This window comes from Atractosteus spatula, chromosome 21 (genome assembly GCF_055471065.1).
Source record: "Atractosteus spatula isolate fAtrSpa1 chromosome 21, fAtrSpa1.hap1, whole genome shotgun sequence".
NCBI classification, from domain to species: Eukaryota; Metazoa; Chordata; class Actinopteri; order Semionotiformes; family Lepisosteidae; genus Atractosteus; species Atractosteus spatula.
Window position 1 is genome coordinate 15,306,519 of NC_142726.1, and position 18,068 is coordinate 15,324,586.

An 18,068-nucleotide genomic window follows, 5' to 3' on the forward strand; every position below is an offset into this window, starting at 1 on the left:
GTGTGAGCGTGCCTATTAGCACTCTATCTTTCTGCTCCTGTCTCACGCTGCCCATATAAAGTGCGACTACTCTGACAGACTACTCAGTCATCTGCTATTTGATGTACAGTAATTTTACTAGAGTAAGCAGAAATCCTGGGAACACCTGATCAGCAGCAGAATCAAAAGCCAGAACAAAAGACACCAACAGTTCATCTTTCAAAACAAAATTATGGGCTGCACTCAGCTTTTCAAACAGCAATCGCTCCTCTCCGCAGCGGAGAGCTTTCACTAACAACAAATGCCTCAGTCTTTCTCCGTCTTCCACACACACACTGGCTAACAAATGATACAGAGGTGCATACAGTGTACAGTACTGGATATATGCCCTCATTTAAATATTGTTTACTTCTCGCTTTTGAAAATCATTCCATGCATTTCAAAACATTTTAAGCTCCAAAAAAATGACAGCAAAACGGCAGCTTATTTTGCACTAGCATGCATACAAGATGACTTAAAATACTTTTTTAAAAAGCTGCATACGTAAATCAACAATAAGACAAAAAAAGAAACCAAGTAGCAAAATAAAACTGAAAAAAAGCATTTGTCACTAACATCGCTTCACATAAGAAAACCAGTGTTGGAACATTTATACTGCTGAAGCTAACGATCTTCATTCTAATTGACAGTCATGGAAATACTGCTGCTACAGCATCCTGTAGAAGCTGATAAGAGAGCATTAACTCAACCACCCCCCCCAAAAAATGTTTAAAGAATCTACTCACTAATCCCTATTGTCATCCCATTACAGAGAAGTGACTTACAGACATACATAACTCTGCAGAAGCTGTCTATTCCTCGCAAGTTAGGAGCTGTGGAGCTACTGTATGTGAGGAATCGCTTACTAAAGAGATTAAAATGATGCCTATATCATATCTAAAAGAATGACAGAATTCTATACCTTACTACCTACACAGCACCATTGTAATTATGTCCCACAGTCCTTAAAATAAAGAGTTAAATCATGGCAATTATCCATATCCTTCACTAAACGTTTCCTGTTTTTACTGCCTTAAAAGGTGCATTTACATTACAATCAGATACATAAAATTACAATCAGTTCCCGCTATAGTTAATAATGTCATACAGTACTTATGTTCCATTGCTCTGAGTTTTTGTTTTAACTGGTATTACCTTCTATTCTCTGGGAAGCCTGATCCTGTCTGCTTCTGAATACACATGCTACACAGCCATGGCCTGATGGTGGGGGTCACTGTTGCTCTACAGGTAGTGTTAGCCTTGTTTGTCCATATGCCAAGCATTCTCTTATTTCTGTCTAGGAGCCTCCAGGCCCACATCTCAGTTAAGAGCCACGACAGACATAGCAATGGCTCAGCGAGGGTCCGGACGGCTGTCCGCTGGGGCACAGTGCAGGCTCTCAACGATTTCTCCTGTCAGTGTTAAAGACTGAAAAGGCCTACAGGACAGGAGACTGGCAAGATCTGGCTGCTTGTCTTACAAGTCAGAGTGCGGACGTACAGTATCTGAAGTCAAGCCATTTTTAAAATATACTAATTCTCCACTTTTACTAATTATACTAACTCTACACTTTTAGTCTGTTAGTCTTAATGTTACAGTAGATCCTTGTTAGTGACATTCAGCCGTAGCAGTGCGGATACAGCTTGTAGGAGACTGGAATGGGTCTCCTCCTATATGGAGAGAACCTTTAAGTTACACAAATGTTAGAGAAATGCAATAAATGTGCAAGAAGACTGTAGTTCAGCAAGGAGGACATGTAATCACTTTTCCCATTCTACCAATGTCACTGGGTTATCTGGCACATTGTGCAGTTCAGGTACAGCAAACAAAACTGAGGAGGCCGTTTTGCTTGAGGAGTCTGTTCCACTGGAGTTTTCTAGTTCTTTGGTCGTCTTTCTTGTTATTCGGGATTTTTAGATTTCAGATGCAAGAGATTCAGAAAGTGGCTGCTCAGATCAGGTTGTGGATGTGACACTTCCTAAATGAGAAAAATAAGACCTTGTATGACTCCAGGGCATAAAGCGAGGAAGCCGGATGACCCATCCTGTTCATTAACTACAGCAATGGAGTGTTTCCCAAAATACCACGGTTGCACCTGAGAGCAAAGAGAACAACAGAAAACAAGACATTTGAGAGCAAGAGTTATTTGTGCAACAGTAAGGCAAACGGATGTTGAAAGGGGAAGTGGACAATTTCCATTTTTCTGAGAATATAGCAATAAAACAATTTGCCACTTGATTGCTATATGCAAGAAATGCAGTTTGCCTACTCGGTTTTGGGTCACAAAAAAGACTAAAGAAAAAAATTAGTAGAACCACAATATACTGTATAACAATGTGCTGCTGTAAGAAAAGGCAGCTAATTAATTTTAAAAAACCAGAAATCCTTATCTTACTCATACTTCAATTCAAAATGAAAAATCCCTCCATGCATATTCTGCACATTCCTGTGTGCTTCTTGGGTTTTAACACTGTGCTACAAATTACAGTGTCTGACCTCTCCCTGCCTCCACGTTACAGTATGAGCTCATAATCGACATTCCAGCTTGACAGCTGACCTGGGCACCACAGGGTGCCCCTTGCCTCAGGCCGTCTTGTCTCTTCTCGCGCAGGGCAGGACAGGCAAGACAACCCCAAGACTCCGAGCTGCCAGGCAGGGCTGCCCACTTTCTAAATTACAAGACGCGATACTTTCCCCCCCCCCCCCAACTCTCCCTGTCTCCCCTCTCTCACAAGAGACAACAGTTCAGGCTTTTACCCTGGCAACAAGATACGACCTGCTGGCCCCAGTGAAACTCATCTGAATAAATTGAACGAGAGACGGGAGAGAGAGAAAAAAATCTGCCTATATTATGATAGGAGGAGAGGGGGGGTAATATTCAGTCAGGGGCATTTTTTATGCACTTTTGATCATATAGTTGACAGCGCTGGAAGCTAGAAGTATGGACTGTTGAACAAAGGTTTAAAATCCTGATGAAACCCAACGGCAGGCTACTCTTGACAGTCAAATAATGACAAGCACGCCGCAGGCCGATGCCCGTCATTCAGAAACATTCCGTCCTGCTTTAACCATTGCACAGTGACTAAGTGGGGGGGGTCAAAGGTTAAGCGCTAAGAAGACAGCGATGAAAGGCAACTGTCATGCACCAATGCTTACTGCGAGGCAGCGAGGAGTGGTTGTCTTCTGAAGAACATGCAAAGCGCACTCATTCTGTCCAGCCAGACACATACCTCAAGGTCCTAAATGAGACCATTGCCAATTCATGAAAAGCAGAAACTGACAGCATGCCACTCAAGCTGTCTGCCGCAAATCCTGCTCTTTTTCCGTCTCAAATCACAAATGCATGCAAAGTGTAGGCTTATGAACAAGAGCTCAGAAGTCTTTAAAAAAAATACATATACAGGATTTTGGGCACAGAAGAAAACTGGTAACTAAAACAAAGAAAACTCCCAGACAATCTTTAACGAGACAACTCCAAAAATGCACAAAGAAGCTACAGTATGAAACAATTCAGAAACAAAGCCACTTCATCATTTAAAGCCTATATGAAAAAGACAATGCTATCGTGCGTAAATACTTGTAATGTGATCCTAATGCTGCATTTCAGCAGCAAAGGCCTTTAAAGAAACAGGCATCTTTAAAAGGACCAACTCTAACCTCTTTTTACCACAACAGTAACGTTTCACGGAACGCATAGCATGTGGAGGGCCTTTAAACCTCACAACGCTGTTTGAAAAAAAAATGGCGGCCCACTTTCATCTCATTTTCTTCCAAGTCGATGAGTACCACCTGACTGGAACGTTCAGGAGCAAGGTTAAGATGTTTTATTATTAGGAACAGGAGAAAGAAAGGGCTCCAGTGGGGAGTGGAGAGTGTCAGTACATTAAAACAACAGTGAGTAATGAGTCAGGGCATTTCCACGGCACCCCAGACCCGCACAAACTGTACCAGGTACCAGTCAGTCCCTCACGCGCACTGTGCTTATTTATAGAAAAGCTCTTCTAATCTGTGAATCAACAGTAAACATTTACAGTGGCTTGTGAAAGGCCCTCCTAGCGGTGTTTTTGCACAAAGGGGCAGGACTTTTAATCTGAAACAGACATCTGGCTGCATTCAGTATAGACAATTTCACTTTATTTGTAAGGTGAGCTGTAATAAAAAAAAACAAAAACTTGGAATATCATGCTATGTAGCAGAAAGACCCAATGAAGGATACAATGGTTTGCAAGATTAATGAGGCAGCCTCTTATCATGTTTTGGTCTTTAAACCAGTAGAACGCCCGGACTGTATAGTTAATACCGTCACCACAATGGAAAGTGACGCGTTGTACAGTATTAAAGACAGACAGCTGCCGGGGCAGAGTTCATGCTTCTCTCATCTGGGTATCAGGTCTTTCACATATCCAAAGAAACTGTCACTTACTGTACAGGAGATAAAAAAAGTCCCTGATCTTGGGTTCTCTTAAGAAGATACCCCCAAATCAAGAGTCACCACAACCTATTCAGAACCTGTTTGGCCTTTCTTACATTCCTAAATGGTTTAGAAAAGACAACACAACAGCCTCTCTCATGCAAAATCTGCAGCAGGTGACTTCTGAATTTGGAAATGTAAAGAAAATGACCAGAATATATGTACAAAGGACTTTAACTTGACATTGCAGTAAAGGAACTAAAGATTAAAATACCATTTTTTTACTTGTTTAGCCAAGCACAGCATTTTAAATGAAGAGCAGATAAGTAAGGGCGCACCGGGAAACTTTTACACCACCTCCTGGGCACGTTGCTGCCCATTAGGGCCAGCGCAGCAACGCACTGCTCGGACAGGAAGCCACAAAACTTCACTTCGCATCATACTAATCAACCTGCACGTTTACACCCGATCAATGCTGCAGCTCAGGCCTTGGGGGTTGTGGAATAATACTAAAAACTTCATATTAATTCATTGATTTAGTTTTCAGCATAGTATATCATTGAGCTCCAAAGGGAACAAAAAAAAGAGCTATTTGTGAGGTCAACCACAGCACAGACATATGTTGACATGATATTGATGGCAAGGTAGAAAGAAATTACCAAATATCTAGATCAATACCTAGTTTCACTGTTACAGCCTTCAGAAGACATAAATATATATTCTTTACGGCTACAGAAATGGAAATAATGAAAGTGAGAGATAAATGTTTCCCTCAAGGTAAACTATTTGATTAGCTGAGGGCAGAGGTGATGAAAGCTGTACTGATGAGAAAACTTTACACCTTTAAATAAATGGCTGAAGTGGACTATGCAATAGGCCACATAAGTGATAGATCACAAGCAGGCAGCATTGATATTTTTTCACCCCCTTAACTGACTTCTTATTAACATGTAAGGGTGCACACGCAGTCTGTAATTGTGCAGTCATGCGTTAATTAATAACGCTTACATTGCTTTCACAGTGGATACCCGTCTCATCCTGTGAATATGGCCTGCAGGAGTCACAAACAGTGGAGCTATTAAGAATCACAGCCGCACAATTCTTTCCACTGGCCCACATTTTCCCCACGCTGAATCAGAACCATGAGGACCAGCGCTAGCGCGCTTCAAGGCCTCGCAATATTCCAGTTCACCAGAATTCGTGGTGTTGCTGACCATGAGCACAAACACTTGCTACATCTCCCTCTTGGTTCACTATCACCCTCAAGACACGACAAATCAGAGGTGAACCAGAATCTTTGTGACTTTATAGGAGGCGATGCAGTACAGTGCTGACACTGCCAATATCAACCTCCCGCAAAAGACAAAACTTCTTTCCGTAAAGCAAGCCTAATGCAGCTCCATTGTGAAATGCAACGTCCAGCACTCGCTTTCCAATGAGAATCATAAGTTAGAGGAAGCAGGCAATTCAATGCCCCTTAATTAAGAGGGAGATGCAGTGCTTTAACCCACAGGGAAAGGGCAAACACTGCCAGTCTGGGAAGACAGAGTAATCCTGTCCAGTAAGCAGGACCTCCCGAACGCCACCCCCACATGGCATGGTCCTAAATCACAGGGACATAAACAGCCTGAGCATCCCTCTTCCAACAGGCAGTAAAAAGCACAGGACACAGGCCGGGGCTGGATTAACACTTCCTCGGCGATAAGTAATTTTATAGAGGATTAGTAGCATGATGGGCTGATCAATACCCGGTGCTCGGGCTATTATGAATGCAGCAGGAAATTGCCCCCTCTGGTAATAAAGCACCACGTCTGGGCTTTCCTTCATTTGCCAGGTCCATTAGTGTAATGGTCCCCAACACTCTCGGCCTGCGGTATTTTTTTCCCCTCCTCCCTGCGCGAGCCAGCGGGGGACTGATGAAGCCGGCGAGAGGCGCATGGCACGCCGCCGTTCCTCACGGGCTCGGGATGTAAATCTACCCACCGCGGGCAGCGCGCTGCCCGGCTCTGCGATCCGAAGTCTGTTTTATGAGAGCAGCCGACACTATTTCTCAATTATTGGCCCATTAATAGCGTCAGCAGCCAATACCATGACTAAAACATCAAAATTGCTGGTGGCAAATAAGATGCTGATTCTGCTGATAGTGACGCCCGCTCTGCCTAAATACCGGGGCTGACAAGACAGGAGGACACACCAGCCCCCCATAAATTGTTCTGTTTACACTAATTCACTGGTTAACATTTTGTTGAGGAATTGATTAACTATATTTAGACTCGTGGCCACATAATCAGGTTTTTGCTTTAGTACTTTGTTAATTTAACCGAATTGCCCTGGGAAACACAAAACACTTTAATGAGCGCCGCAGAGATTAAATTGCAAATCACTGGTGTGAGCGTTTGGAATTAGAGAGCGTGAATCTCCTCTGTTGTGCGAGGTATCCTGAAGGACCAGGTGATCGGAATTAAAGGTTGTTTAACCCCAAGATAACAAGCACATTTAGACTCTCTCTCCACTTTAAACTGCATCGGCCATTGCTGCACTGAGACTCTTCGGTCTTAGAAATGGTAGTTACTGGGAAACAAATAGGGGCTGTTGAAGAGCTACAACCCACCTCCATGTGGAAGAGAAGGACATTTAATGAATAAGTGTTCAAAACACTATGGCATGACCTTCATAATTCAAATTAAAGCATCCTTTTTTATTAATATGGGTTTAGGATTCTTTAGCATAAATCTATTTAGCTTCCTGGGTATACACACACACAGTACTGTATTCTCATCCTTCAGTTATTAGGCTTGCATACAAAAATATACAGCATTATCTTTTCAGAGTTTACGAAATTTGTACACTTTGTGCTTGAGTTTCCAGATAAGCTTAGCAATCTACATATTGGTTTGATCAGACTAAGTTCTCCAATTCATTTAGCCACTGTTGCTGGATCTTTGCCATGTTGTAAACAATGATAAGACTAGTCTGACTTTCATGCCTAAGCAATCAAAACTACTGTGCCTTGAAAGAGCACTGCAAATAGGAACAAACCTAAAAATACTAAATAATTCTCGGAAACAGAATTTTATCGCTTCGTGTTATAGCTGGCCATCCTGGAGCAACCACATCTAAATTTGATTAAAAACAGCCCTCTGTAAGGGCTTTTGCCATGAGCTCACTCACAAAAGCCTATCAACACCCTTACATCATGGAGATAAAGAACACTATTACGCCTTGCTTCTATTACACGCAAGGTTAGGAAAATTATCATTAGAACTAAAATAGAGGATCACCTATATAACAATAGGATTTCATGTCAACATGAAATTAGAAAGGTTAGATAATCTTGAAATCTAGACAATTTGGAGAAGAAATATAAATGCCAACACAAAGATTGGACGTATAATTAAGCAAGTAAAATTTGAATGTAGGGTTTTTCTGTTAGAACTGTTAGATGTACTAGAAGGACAACACTTAGAATTTTCATCAGCATGGTAGAAAGAAAGATATTGCCACTCTGGAAGCCACCCAGACAACAGCAATCAAATAATTCCTGGGATTGGAGCAAAGTCCTACTCTGACAGTCAACAATAAATGGATCTTTGTTCGTCTCAAAGAGGGAGGACTACAAGAAAACATACAGTAACTTTGTATTTGTACTTCAACATCTTCAAAGACACCAACGATGTCCATTAAATTACTGTCTGCTCTTCACAGAAAGCACCGCACAGGTGGAAACTAAGGGAAAGTGCTTTCAAAACTGAAAAGGAGGCCTTTCTTCACAAGGAGTTGGGGTAGTCTGGAACAAGCTTTATAGTGGAAACTGATACAGTGGTTTCTTTCACGAAATGACTGAAAGAAATATTCGGATGGGATCAACCAAATGAGACAGGTGGGCTCTGCCATTTGTAGCCCATGACTGTATCTCCAGTTTCTTCAGAACGTCCATTTAAAATGGACAGAAATGAAACCAAGAAGAAAAAAGCATTGTGTGTTAAACGCACTATATTACAAACTGTTATCAATTTCAGGGTGCCAATAATTGTATCCAAATATGAGCTGTTAGAAGGCCAATCTATGACTTCATTGGATAAAGAATCAAAATTCCATTCTTGGAGTAATACGATTTGCACAGGATAAATACCAGCACACAGTGGTATCACACTGGCAGATATCCAACTCTCAAACTATATTTGTGGGCAAGATGTTATTTTTCTGTAGCTTTCCGTTATTTACTTTTTTACTCCCTGTGGCTTCTCCTCTTAGACACTCCAGTGAAAATGAGAAATTAAATGCTCATGTGTCAGCTCAGAGCGTTAAGCTTCAAGAGCAAGAATGTTCTAACAGCAGATTGGTCTAAATCTGTCTCTGTTGTCGTCAGTGGAACTCATCAATCATATCAGTATAATTAATTCAATGTCTAGTAAAAGCGATGAGTCCCCAGTGATTTTAAAAGAAGGATTTGGAGATTTCTGAGCACTGTTTATACTGTGCATATGTATGCTCAAAACAGATCTGTGTCTGCTTTGTCATTTAAAACCAGAGCACTTTGTCCAAAATACAATTCAAACCTCTGGTTAAACACCACTTATTTTGTTAACGACATGCTGCATGCATTTTCAGACTCTTCTCTTGAAAATGAAATCTGAAAGGGCACATTACATCTCGATAATTGACAACATGAAAAAAAGCAAACGTTCCTGGGCTTTGCCATTTTCCGTTTTATCCATTTAAAGTGTATAGCTATCCCACAGTAAAGAGCTATGGAGATGAACTTTATCCTTATAATTTGGTTTATCTGTGGCTTTCCAGTAGTTCTGGAAGTTAAATACATTTCCTTTTTTATCCATGAACAGCAATTTTTCTCCTTTCATCCTTTTCTTTTCTTTTTTTAAACCACGAAGTAAAAGCATCAGGCTTACTGGTCTGATGGCCAGCTGGAAAGAGTTCTCTCCCAGCTCATATGGACAACATCACTGCAGCAATAAACGAGAGGAACCACGTTCTGCATACTTTCTCCGCTGTCTTACATGATCGAAACACGTGTGCTGATCTGAAGAAATGGACAGGGCAGCAAACGAGAGGCCTCATTCGGAGGCAAGGCACAGTGGATCCAGTCCTGTACCTGTTCTTTATTTTAAACCCTTACTCACAATAAGATGTCAAAAAAGACCTGGGGATTACATTTATATCGCCAGGCAGAGAATGGAGCAATCTGAGTGAAGTAAAGTGTTCAAGGGTACAGTGACCCCATGACCCTCAGCCTCCCTGTCCTGACAGACACTCCAACTGCAACCTGATGCACTGAAGTCACATATCATGTAACGCTACACAGTCGTATTTCGATTTGGTCACTGTGGAACCTTATGGTTAGAAGTTTTATTAACAATCACACTTCAAAACAGTAGCTGCATTTTCAGTCCCAGCCTCTCCTAACACACAGCCCACAAACAGCCCTACACGTATCCAGAAACAGCATACTTGCGCGCCTTCGTCTCTCTGCGTATGAGCTAGCATGTCCTAATTCTCTACCTGAATTGCACCGTACAGTTTTGTATCGGAGGCTCTGGGCTGTTCCGACGCATGTTGTTCCCCGTGCCTGTAATTAAAACAAGAGGTCGAGCTGCTGGGTGACAGCTCTGTTGTCTGTTGCTTTTAAGACTTTTTCCAAGGAGGGCTGTATTGTTCACTTGCGATTAGTGACAGGGTATCAGCCTTGAATTCATGCACATTTTTCTTCTTATTTATATATTTCTAAATAACCCAGTATTACATCTGAAGGAGATGTCGTTGCCGTTGATCCCACACCGGTATACAAATAAATGAAGTCTACGCAGCTGAATTTGCAGAGTTGTAGCTCGTGAAGCTGAACGCACAGGGCCAGTGGCACTGATGGTGCAGCACATTCACCATCCCCTAGGATCCCTGGGACAGATCCCCCCCTAGCTCTCAGCAGGTAACCACCATGCCAAAACCTTTCAGACGTTGTACCAAATGTCCTGACTCTCCATCTTGGCCTACAGCGATGTGGGCTGCAGAATAGCCATTGAATCTGTTCTTGACATCACGGGCGCACTCCTCAGTGGGACTTTCTTCGATTAACCAGTTTAATCTCCATGACGGACAGATGCTTCATCGGTTTAAATTTATTTTGGGATTATTATAAGTGGAAACACCTTATTGTCGCAAAAAATGTATTGTAATTCTCTGCACTGCTCTACATTTTAAGATGCAGTAGTTGTATCCGAACAAACCAGCCAAAAGCAACGGCCAGCTCATTATCATCTCAATTTGCACAATGACCAGACCAAAGAACTGGACCTATCAGATCAGCCTTTCAAACAAAGGAAAGATTAAATATTACTCCGGCTATTTTTTTCCTACAAGTCTACAATGTTAGATATGAACCAGCTGAATGGTATGATGACTTTTCTTATGAAAAGGCCCCTGTTGCAACCCCAAATGATTAAGTGCATTAAAAGTAATGTATTTGCACAGTAACAGGCAAAGGGAACAATCTTTACTACCTAACACGGGCATCTCAAACTCAGTTCCTGGAGGGCCCAGAAAGGGTTTTTTACCTACCTGTGCTTTTGGTAACATAATTGACCCAATTATCTAATTACCTGCATAACTGTAATACATCTCACCAGGCTCCAAGTCGTTTTACAGGTAACTGGGGCATTTGATGAAGCAAACACTTTGAGTAATCAATTCCATAAAAATAAAACAGCTCGACAGCCCCTGTAGATATCAGGTTCATTTGGTTTCTCAGGCTGGAAGAAATATAAGCAAACACGAGACCCCCCCCCAGGTAACCTAAGATGAGACCCACAATCTAAATATTTAAATGGCAATTCACAGCTTGAGCTAGATCATTAAGGGTATTTAGGATTATACAATAATTTAATAAGAATGCACCTGTCATTTCGGCACATGTAATACCAGCGGCCGATGTGTGATTGCTGCGCTGCTGCTTAATAGCAGGTTCAAACCAGATTATTTTTCCTTTGTATTTTCATTTACCGAGAAAAAAGAAAACCAAGTTACTAATACACTTATCAGCGATTAGTATAGTCCCGATTAGTATAGTTAGACGTGTGGGTACTTAACACACACTCCAAATTCAAGTTGAATTGCAATGCTGCTACTGCAAACGAAATATAATGTAACAATCAGAACAGACACATGTCGTTCTTTAAACTTTGCCCGATTCTGTTGCATTAAACATAAGAATAACAAGCAATACCTTAATCTCCTTCTCTCTCTCGGAAGCTTCAGACCTCTTCATGTTGCTTAAGTTTTATTTACGCCAGTTTAAATCACCGCCTTGTTGCAGTACAGGGTTTTTTGGGAACTGTAGTTCTACATGTGGGGATACGATGTGTATACAATGCGTATTGTGCAAAAGAGAAAACTCAAATTCCCTACAGGCATACTGCACTCTGAAGCGTCAGACAAAGGATCTGCGTAGCTCTGTAGTTCAGTACAGGGCTGCCGCTACAAACCTGCACCATTCCTCCTCTGTGGTTGGAGGAACCACGGCTACATACCGGCACAGTTAACGAGTTACAAACTACATTTCCCAAGAGTCTCCCAAAGGAAGGCGCATGCTCAGATGCACTGCCGTTTTTGTCGTAAACGGAAAGGGAGATGTTTGTTAGCAACGGTCGTTGTGGTAAATGAGTTGGCGTGCATTTCTTTTGACCAGGTAAGATTCATGTAATGGTACAAAAAATGCATTTACCCATTGGCTTAAGTTTTAATATGGTTTACCTGTATTTTGATCATGCTGTTTCACTGTTCACATTAATGTGTGGCTGAAAGTGTATCTAGGTAACTTACTCTTGAATGTTTTTTTTTCCGTCCTTTTTTCTTAGTGTTTGTTTTACTGAGAATTAGAAGGCTACATCTAAAAACCATACAAATGAAGGATTTGCGCTATTATTATTTTGAATGACGACTGGCATGGGTAATCTTTTATCAATAACGCGAGAGAGCCAAGTTAGCTGACCATTCCCGTGTTAATTGCTATAAAAACGAATACATTATTTCGCCTGTCTTTAATTATGAGAGCACCCTGCACATCTTTAAGTCAGGATGTCATGTTATTTTTTTAATATATGTATGGGTGTATTGTATGCATGGCTCTGCGATCAATTTATACTGTGTCGAAGTAACCGACAAAGAGTATTAGGCAGGAATGTCCTTGAAAATTGCAAAAATCTACCTGCGGTCTATTTCCAAAATTTCGACCTAGAGCGGACTTCAGCCCTGGTCCTGAAGAGCCATATTCCAGCAGGTCTCATAGGTCACCATCAAATCACCAATATCTAAAGAGAATGAATAATTACAATGCGATCAATTAAAGAGTTGACTTGTTAAATGAAGCAATTCTAGACATGAAGACATCTAGGGCTTCTCCTCCTTAAGAGCAAAGAGGCCGGTATCTGAACAACCTTCCCTTTCAAACAACCGAGCTTTCTTGATTGAACAGATTATTCGCTTGGTTTCAGTAATACCCTACTTTAAATATATTTTTCCCAACTATTTCAGGCAACAGAATTTCATCAGTCTCTCAATTTGCAAAATTAAGAATTTACTACTGTATTTATGAGTGCCTTACTAAGCTTGTAATAGGAGATGAGTTTTCTCATGGGTTTCCTCCCACAGTCTAGAGACATGCTGGTAAGTTAATTGGCTTCTGGAAAACTTGGCCTTGGCGTGTGTTTGTATGCCCTGTGACGGACTGAGGTCCTGTCCAGGGTGTATCCTGCCTTGCGTCTGTTGCTTACCGGGATAGGCTCTGGCTCCTCTGTGACCCTGGGTTGGATGAAGCAGTTAGAAAATGGATTGATGATTGTTGTCCCTAGTTAGAAAGTCTAACTGGTGACATTCATATTTGTGCTCGTACACCTAACTGAGGAGAGTTCTGAAGCCCAGCAGTTGTCACAGGGATCATATGCTTTGCAAACAACATACTTTTTAAAGCGGGACGAAAATATTACAACACTTAATAAAACTGAAATCAATTCATTAGTGATTAAGAACCGAGTAGGAGCAAAATGTAAAAGATGCAGCAGTCCCCTAGTATCATAGCTGAGAACCACTGTTTTAGGCTGTGAAAGTCAGGTGAAGTGTAAAAAACTGAGATGTGCTATACAACTGCTTTAAACTGAGAACAGGTGTGTTGTTTGGTTTACTGGCTTGAAGCATATGCAGTTCATATTAAAAGGTGGTCCTTGAGTCTGATTTTCTATTAGGAGACTTCAGATTGGTAAGGAAACGACTGCAAGGCACGCTTTATTACCGGCTCAGCTTCCTCGCACCTATTTGCAAGTGAGAAAAAAAATATTCATGTGGTGACCTACACTCATTGGACCACTATTGTCATTTAAAATAAAGGGCCATTTAGCAAGCTGTACCAAGCAGCAGAACACATAGTTGGGCACATCCCGGCTCATACATATCCAACCGTCTCTGTTAGGCATCTTAGCCAGGCCTTTTCAGCCAGCATTATGCACCTTATCTATCGTTAGCAGTTGTCTACCCATCGAAGGAAAATGTTAGGGTTCCATCTGTGCTCCAGTATGTTAACGTTTTTGTGAACATCTTATTGATTTTTAACAGAACATTTCAACAGAAAAAAATATATCACCAGGAGTACAAAAAATGAGTTAACTGCAAACTTTAAATCCTGTTAACAAAGGGTATCTTCCATTCTTTTTGAAACTTCTCTTTTATGAGTTACTTGAAGTGCCTTTGATGAAGACTTAAGCAGTGTTTTCCATGTTATTAATCATCACTCTTCAGGGTGCTGTCTAAAAGTGCAATTCATTAACTGCCAGCCAATTCTGCATTATAAGCAGTTAAAAAATTAAAACATTATGTGTATCGGAAAGAAAGCGACCTTTGTGGTACAGTGAATTGTGCAAAGATATGGCATGTATACTTAAGTCTTTAGAGTCAGAAACACCTGGTAATGCAACTATAAAACACATCTTTACATGATGTATGTTCAAGCAGATGTTAAACAGGTGCTAGAAACTTGAAAGTTGAAGTGGGCTTTTTCATGAGGTAGAACAAAGTGCTTGTCTGGTAATGTTGTAAATCACACAGACTAAAGATATTTTTGACAAGACATATGCTGGGTCTGTATTCTCAAAACCCAAAACGCAAATTGCTGTACTCACATTTATGATGAAGTGGTATATTTTTGTCCACAAAACAAAATGGTAAACAAAAGTGCAAGTTTATATTATTTATATTATGTATGTCTCTAATTACATTGTTTTATTTATGATGGAAAGAGACCCTGTATGATTTTTTAAGGATTTTAATATTTTGAAAGACAACATTCATCTGGAATAGTTCAAATAGGTAGCTGCTTCAGCATGTGTAGGCTGCAACAGAACAAGTAAAGGTTTATTCCATGTTGAACAGAGAAGAAAAGAAACGCAACGTTTCAGCTGTGGAGCCTTCTTTGGGTGGCTCAGAGAAGGCTGCACAGCCGAAACGTTGTGTTTCTTTTCTTCTCTCTTCAGCATGGAATAAGCCTCTACTTATTCATCTAGAATTATACTAGAATCAATTATCATGTGATTAAATGAGTACATTGAAAAAGGTGTGCCCAATGAATCACTTTATTTTCAGTTTGGTGTGCTTTAAAATGCGTGAGCATACTTCCAAATATCCTTATTTGGGCTCATTACAGCCCAGTGCTGCACCAGTGATAATTGTTTGTTCTTGTAAGGCATTGCTGGTTTAAAAATTATTTAAAATGTGAGAGGGAATGCTTTCACCTATTTCACCTATATGCCAGCAGCCATATCACCCTGCAACTCACAACTGGCAGCCCAGTGAAGCTCAGCAGGTGTGAGCCAGGTCAGTACCTGGATGGGAGACCTCCTGGGAAAAATCAAGGTTGCTGCTGGAAGAGGTGTTAGTGAGACCAGCAGGGGGCGCTCACTTTGCGGGCCATGTGGGTCCTAATGCCCCAGTATAGTGATGGGGGCACTATACTATGAAAAGGTGCTATACTTCAGATGAGATGTAAAACTGAGGTCCTGACTCTCTGTGGTCATTAAATATCCCAGGGCCTTTCTCGCAAAGAGTTGGGGTGTAACCCCAGCGTCCTGGCCAAATTTCCCATTAGCCTTTACCAATCATGGCCTCCTAATAATCCTCATTTATGAACTGGTATCATCACTCTGTTCTCCTGCCCACTGAGAGCTGGTGTGTGGCTGCCCTCACCCATCATCCAGGTGGGGCTACACACTCTTTGTGATGGAAAGGAGTCCCCATTACCTGTAAAGCGCTTTCAGTGGAGTGTCCAGAAAAGTGCTATATAAGTGTAAGGAATTATTATTATTATACTTATTAAATTTCACGTATTAAAATAAATGACATAATAAGACATTATGGATGTACTTAGGGATTAACAATATTTTCTGCCCTCTTGTTCAACCTTCTTTTACCAATGGTGTGACCCCTGGAGAAACTCAAGACCAGTAAATGATCAGCAAGGTGTTTTCAATTTGCCTGTCTAAACACAGGGGACAGGCAAGAACTTTCACATTCACCTTGACTGTGAAATACTAAATTTTTCAGGGTTCTCAAACATATCATATTTTGACTGCTTTGTCTAATCATAAATGGGTAAATATGTCCTGTGCATCATTCCTTTCAGATTGAGCCATGTCGGCTATAGCTGATGAAACAGCAGGAGACCTGCCTGTGAAAGATATAAGCCTGAACCTCACTGGAGTCGGGGGATTGCAAGGTTTGAAACACCTGGTATTGATTACCAGTACAGACTTTGATCAGTGTCTTCATTAGGGTTCCTTTGTAATCTCTTTCTTTTATGGTAGAAATGTCCTAAACGAGCCGTGTACAGTAATTAAAGACACTTGTGCCTTTCACCTGTCTTGTAAAAGCTAAAATTTTGTCTTATTTTCAAAGATTTGTATGACATCCTGTTGCCATAAACAGGAGAGGTCTTTTGATTTCTATTTATAACCTACATTTCCTTTCTTCCCTTTTCTGTTAAGGAGAATATTTCTGTTTGAAAAATGTCTTTGGAAACATTTTGCGAAAAGTAGATCCATATGCACCCCTTATATAAGTATATAAACATATGGGTATTGAAGTTTTTTAAGTTAAGAGGAAGGAAATTGTTATATTGTTATTAATATCTGTAGAAAATCTATGCTGTCTGAACCTTATAGGAGGATTTCTCTCTTCAACCCACTGTCTTCACACGCTTTTATTGTCTGTCCCCTGCCACATGTGTAGGCCACCATGGCTGGTATATAATGTATATACATAATATGTATAATCTTTATCCATGTACTGTCTAGAAAATATACTATATTTTAAATGGAGGATAATATGACTTTTTTTAGTTTAAATTCTGACTAAAAATGCTAGTGTGCCTTGTATAGAGTGCACAGAAGACTGATGTTTACAAATTATTAATTTAATTCTTCCAAAAAACAGGCACATTTGCTTACACTCTTTAAAATAGTCACTTTCATTTCTACTTGCTAAACAGCACAGTTTTGAGTACAGGATTAGTAGAAGAAATGGTAACCATTGTTTAGACATTCAAGAATTTTTTTTCAGTGTTACTTGTTTTAACAGAATGCACTGCAAGTTTGTAGGTGGTGCAGAGCCTGACCATAGTAAGGGCACAGCGAGTCCATGTGTCTGTGTCTATACCAGCGTGGCATCTTTAAAACATCAAGCTCCCAGTGCAGCACTTGTCATTCCTCTGTGAATGAACATGAACATGAATTCCTTGGTGGGTGCAGAGTGCTCTCGCAAACGAATAAAGGCCGTTTAACGCCTTGCGCTGCCCATTTTCTGAATGCAGTGAGAATCCATTGCATTGGAACTCCAGAGTCTCAGACCGTAATGGTGAATTCCTAGGTAGAAGTAGCCAATGGTCTGTTGGCTTTATGTTGGCAGATGTGTCAGTGACGCAGAATTCCCGAGCACGTCAGGCTGTGTCACGCATTAGCCGAGAGGAGCTGGAGGATCGCTTCCTGCGTCTCCATGATGAGAACATCCTGCTCAAACAGCATGCCAACAAGCAGGAGGACAAGATCCGCAGGTCTGGGTGACACGGATGCACACTGGCGGCTGAGTTCTCAAGCATTCTCTCCTTTTTAGTTTGATTTTGTTTCATGTTTCTTTAAACAATCCTTTTATTTCTGTTACAAGTCATAAACATTTTTTTATTTGTATCTACAGTAAAACATGTTTATGACTTTAAATTCTTTTAAAGGTTTACAGCTGTTAATTATTCAGAAATTGTTGACCTGCTGTTTTTTGTTGTTCCCTTGGGTTAAATTTATACACAACCTTGTGAATGCAGCCTTTAACCCACTAATACTCACTCCTGGACTGGGAGGACTGCCATGTTCTATCCTGGACTCTTAATGACTCTATTTGAATCAGTTGTTCACTTAATTGGTCTGTATTGCCAATGTTTCCAGGTCTTTACTGACTGAGAATTATAAGTTGCCTCTAATACCTGCAGCCCTCTATGACCAGGAGTGAATTTCACATGTTGGCTATGTCTTTGTGCCTGAATCCCACAAGATTAAGTTAAAATTTTCCTTCTCAAAACACTAACCTTTTACTTTTT

At 40.8% G+C, this 18,068-nt stretch overlaps 2 protein-coding genes across 3 annotated transcripts in view; one reads left to right on the forward strand and one right to left on the reverse strand.

Moving 5' to 3' along the window:
- The window catches only part of fto (FTO alpha-ketoglutarate dependent dioxygenase), a 117,471-nt gene extending 105,736 nt beyond the window's left edge, over nucleotides 1-11,735 (reverse strand). The window contains exon 1 of the mRNA XM_088938804.1: nucleotides 11,667-11,735. Within this exon, the coding sequence (XP_088794930.1) occupies nucleotides 11,667-11,708 (42 nt within the window). The 5' untranslated portion in view covers nucleotides 11,709-11,735. The remainder of the gene's footprint in view (nucleotides 1-11,666) is intronic.
- A 4,379-nt stretch (nucleotides 11,736-16,114) lies between these two features.
- The window catches only part of rpgrip1l (RPGRIP1 like), a 58,381-nt gene continuing 56,427 nt past the window's right edge, over nucleotides 16,115-18,068 (forward strand). For both annotated transcript variants that reach the window (XM_088938723.1, XM_088938724.1), the window contains exons 1-2: nucleotides 16,115-16,199; nucleotides 17,387-17,531. In XM_088938723.1, the coding sequence (XP_088794849.1) occupies nucleotides 16,115-16,199; nucleotides 17,387-17,531 (230 nt within the window). The remainder of the gene's footprint in view (nucleotides 16,200-17,386; nucleotides 17,532-18,068) is intronic.